At 23.6% G+C, this 4,881-nt stretch overlaps 1 protein-coding gene across 1 annotated transcript; it reads left to right on the top strand.

Moving 5' to 3' along the window:
* Positions 1-771: 771 nt before the first annotated feature.
* On the top strand, positions 772-4,490 carry LOC145833680 (phosducin-like protein 3). Its single transcript, XM_082940829.1, has 6 exons — positions 772-908; positions 2,323-2,431; positions 2,608-2,683; positions 2,817-2,960; positions 3,527-3,735; positions 4,336-4,490. Exons 1-6 carry the CDS (start codon positions 903-905, stop codon positions 4,488-4,490), a joined length of 699 nt encoding a protein of 232 aa, XP_082796955.1. The 5' UTR covers positions 772-902.
* Positions 4,491-4,881: the final 391 nt, after the last annotated feature.

The following is a 4,881-nucleotide window of genomic DNA, read 5'->3' on the forward strand; positions in this document are numbered from 1 at the left end:
ATACAATCACGGAAATATCTGATATGATTTTGGAAATGCATGAAATTTATCATACATTTGACCAGAAAGCAGAAATAGAAGTTCTTTTAAAGAAAATACCTAAGCCAATGCTTTCTCTTGATAAAAAGAAAGTTCACCTAAATGAATATTAATAAACTTATAGTCAATTAACTAAATTAAATTTACAGTAAATATGCTTATATTTACACAAAGTCTTACTTGAGTGTAAAGTTAAAATACAATAATATTTTTTAAAATATATTCCATCTTTTATAATATTTCTCATATAGTTTCGAATCTTCAAGCAAATTTTGTTAGATATAAGTTTCTGAAGTTTTTTAAGTTTTTTAAATAAAATACTTTTAATTGAATCTTCTACTGTTCATTAAGTAAATAATTTTTAATAGCTAGTATACTATCAAATTTTATATTGTTGTGTTTTGTTTTTAAGTTGATATTTGAACTATGTAAAAAGTCTATGCAGCTATTTTCAAGTAATTGTAATAATTAGTTTTTCTTATTGAGTAAAAAAAGTTATTTGTTTAACAAATACTGAAAAAAAAAACTCTAACTATAAATAATTTAAGGTCACCTTAGCATTCAGTATTAAGAATTTATATAACTGTTTTAGTACGTTTGTACAACATGTGATTTATATTTTTAGTATAAAACTATTTGTTGTTTATATTTTAAATATAGTTTTTCTTAGCTATGGTAGTAATGTATAATAGCATATAATTTAAACTATATGTGACTGTGTACTTTAATGTCAAGGTATATCATTTACTTCTATTCCTGGTTGTTTTTGAATTTTTGTATAAAACTAATATATACGATTACATTCTTACAAACAATTTTGTCTTTACAGATATATAACGTGACATCAACTCATTTCAGTTACAATGCAGGTAATTTAAATTTTTATTAATTTGATTTTATTGAAATCCAGACTCTTTTAATATTTTAGAGTGTTACTATAAACAAACTTATATAGTTATTTTTCTTAACTAAAATAAATTGCTCAATTTATTGAAATATAAAGAGCTTATTTAGATAAAGAAATGCAAATTAAGTGTTTAATTTGCATATCATTATTTATATAAACAAACTTTTAAACAAAACAAGTTGAACTCTTTATTTTAGTTAAAAATAAACTGCAAATATTCCAACTAATTTTGTATTAAATCTTTAAAGCTAATGATATATCAAACAAGAGATTTTCATTATTTTCTTCATAAAATAAATCTATTAAGTATTCATTTAAGTTTTAATTAGTTGTTAAAATAAGGCATTTTTTCTTCGACATAGTATCAAAAAGTTTTAAGAAAATAATGAAAATTTTATCTTAGTTTAAGTACTTTTTAATTAGATTCCTAATGCTTTATATTCTATTTTATACAACGTACACTCAGACTAGTTTAAACTTCTTGGTTACTTTTGAAAGCTTAGCAAGTTTGAATATTTTTCCTAAATTTTAGGCTAGTTTTTATGACAATAATAAATTTTAAAATTTGTACTTTTTAAATATTCAATCATTATGGTTTATTCACATATTTAAGTTAGATTGTAAGTTTTTCTTTTTATTTTTTGATCCGTACTAATTTTTTTTGCAAATGTTCCTCATACCTCAGTCAAATTTATATAATGTCATCATTTGTAATGTTATTAAAATTATTTTTTATTGCTTTTTGAGACTTATTACTTGATTTTTTCTAATGGTAATTTTGTTAATTAAAGTTTCCTAAAAAAATTCAGTGTTTACGATTAAAAGATACAACTTTAAAGTTCATGTAACTTACTAAACGTTAATTTTTAGTTAGAAGAAAAATAAATATATTGTCATTATCTAAACTCCATCAACTCCAGCTATTTTGAAATGTATTAGTTTAATATATTTAATAATAATAACGGATAATTCATGCTGATTAGAAATACTATTTTGTAAAAATCATTAGTTATGTCCAGGTTAGCTTTTTCTCAGTTAATAATCAAGGTTTTAAAATAAGGTGGATTCTATTTAAACAATTTTAAACCTTTGTTAGAATACTTAAATTATATTTCTTTATATAATTAAAAAAAAAATCAAAATAGTTATCTATTTAAAGATACAGATAGTTTTTACCATTTAAGAATATTTAAAGTAAGTTCACAAACGCCTACAATCTGTAACTAGCACCTGCAAGTAATATGACAATACACAAATTGATACTAAATTCAAACACCTTTAAATCTTTAAAACAAGTTTGCAGTCAGAACTTATTACTTTTGATACGAGTACAATTCTTTTAAATTAAGGTTGTTCTGAGAAATTTTTGTTTATAGGATCCTAATGAAGACACAGAGTGGAACGACATCTTGAGAAAGCACAAAATTCTCCCGCCAAAACCGAAGCCGCCACCGGTTGATGATGAAATTAATATGACTGAGCCAGGTTTTAACTTCAATATAGTTTGCTAGTCGTATATAATTTCTTCCCTAGACAGTACAATAGATTTATAAACTTAAGATGTAATTATGAAATAATATAACAAATCAGTCTTCTTAATATGGTTAGATATGATAAATTTATCCCTACTGATTACTCTAAGATTAGTTTTTTAATTATAGACTATGATAAGAAGACAGACGAAGAGCTGAAAGAGTTAGAAGATGATTTGGACGAAGAATTTATGACTGAGTTAAGGTTTGTTTAATGATCCAAATGTTAAATTTTTTCATGTCAATAGTACCTTTTATAACACTTACTTTTTTATAATTTTTTTTTGTTAAATAAACTTAAAAGTATTTTTACATTAAATTATAAATAATTTGTCTAGAAACAGAAGAATTGCTGAATTGCGGCGAATTCAGGAGAAAGCAAAGTTTGGTGAAGTTATTGAAATAACTGCCCAAAGCTGGAAAAAACAAGTCAATGAAGCAGGAGAAGATATAGTTGTAATTGTCCATCTTTATAGTCATTCGTATGTTTTTAACAAAAAATTTGTAAGCCTAAAATATTTGTATCAACAACCTTTGTTGAAGATAGGTATTATATAGTTAAGGCTAAGTATATACTTGATAATACAAAAGTACTACTTAATATTCGAAAAATGTTATTTGACTCAAATGGTTGCCTATTTATAGTTTTTTAAGATCTTCTTTTCTTAAAATTTAATTCTCAAGTTACTATTTTGTTACAGCTTAAATTTAGAAACTAAAGTTGTAATGTCATTTTAATAATGTTGTGGAAACAATATTTTTCAAACACTTTTTGTCTTGTATTTCCTTTTAAATAAGTTTGAAAAAGTTGTTTCAAGGTTTATATTTGAAATGTATAAAATTAAAACTTGCTGAGTATGAAATATGACATTTCTGTTTAACTTTATTTACTTCAGTTTATTAAATACTACTTGCTAATGCAAAAAAAAACTTAGATTATTTGTAAACGCCTTTAAAAGTATCGTGCGCAAAAAATTGTAGCTAATTTAAATTTCTTGTTTGTTGAAAGATTTTTTGAAAGTCTGACTTTTTTTAATTTTCTTAACAGAATCCCTCTATGTAAGTTACTTAACCAGCATTTCAATGCACTCGCAAAAAAGTTTCCCGAAATTAAGTTTGTCAAAGGAATATCCACAACTTGCGTCCCAAATATGAAAGATCATCATCTACCTGTTGTATTTGTGTACAAAAACGACAAACTTATAAAACAATTTTTTGGTGCTGTAGAATTTAGTGGAATGTCAATTACGTGTGACGGTAATATTTTTTTAGGCTAAAAGTGAAGAAATTAGAAAAAAGTTATAACAACTTATATTTGAAAATTATTAACGCTAATTTTAGTATGTATTGATTTATTTATTTTTAAAGCAGTTTACACACTGTTTAGAATACTTTACTACTAGTTATAAGTTTCACCTGTTTTTATTAGTATTTTATAGCTTTGTAAGTAACTAAATTTTCAAAGCTTAGTTTGCTGAAAAAAGTCTCGTGCTATTCACATAATATGCTGTAAGTATTTTGATAATAAATCTTAATTTTATCTCATAAATGAAATAAATACTAGATTTTTAGTAGTTTTAAGAAAATTAAATATACCATCATTTTAAAAAAGTGTTGATCAATAAAAACTTTTTAATTAAGAAGTATTTGTTGTTTTACCTCATATTTTTAATATTAAATTGTGAAGATAAATAGATATTTTTTACTAAAGTTTAATTAGTTATAAGTTCATCTCAAAATAACTTTATCAAATTGTTGTTGAAGTATATAAACTCAATGTGTTAAATAGTTGAGTTCAATAAGTAATACACGTTGTATTTTCACTCCTAATGACTCAACAATAATTTTTTACTTCAGAACTAGAATGGAAGTTTTCCCAGCATGACATTTTAAAAAGCAATTTAAAAGAAAACCCAAAAAAAAAAGTTGAAGATTATATGATGAGCTCTATAAGGTCATCTTATGTCGGCAAGTCAAACAAGTATAATGATTCTAGCGATGAAGACTATTGATTATTTCACAAGTTTTCTGAAAAACATTAGTACAGCTATACCTTATTACTTTTTTAATTATGAAACCTAATGATTCTACAAAAACTTGTTCTAAATTTATTTAAATATGATGTTTGCATATGCAGTTTGAAAATTTATCATACGTTACTTGATTTTTTTTTGTAATCGAGTAACTTATATTTACTACGTATGTCAACTTAAAAATATTATTTAAACGGGTAAAGTCAAGTTTTTTTAAAGATTTTTCTTTTTAATAACATTTCTTTAGTTGTACTTAATAATTAGCATTATTTAGAACAAATAAATTTTAAGTGAAGAAACTTCTTTCACGTCGAAAATAAATAAAAAATGTTTCAAACACTTATAGTGCCTTTTAGAATCGAATTGAAAC

Source organism: Thalia democratica, chromosome 4 (genome assembly GCF_965202585.1).
Source record: "Thalia democratica chromosome 4, ktThaDemo2.hap1.1, whole genome shotgun sequence".
Classification (NCBI taxonomy): Eukaryota; Metazoa; Chordata; class Thaliacea; order Salpida; family Salpidae; genus Thalia; species Thalia democratica.

Coding starts and splice junctions, on each gene's coding strand:
- LOC145833680 (XM_082940829.1), top strand. Junction 2,432..2,607: donor AATTAATATGACTGAGCCAG/GTTTTAACTTCA, acceptor TTTTAATTATAG/ACTATGATAAGAAGACAGAC. Junction 2,684..2,816: donor GAATTTATGACTGAGTTAAG/GTTTGTTTAATG, acceptor TAATTTGTCTAG/AAACAGAAGAATTGCTGAAT.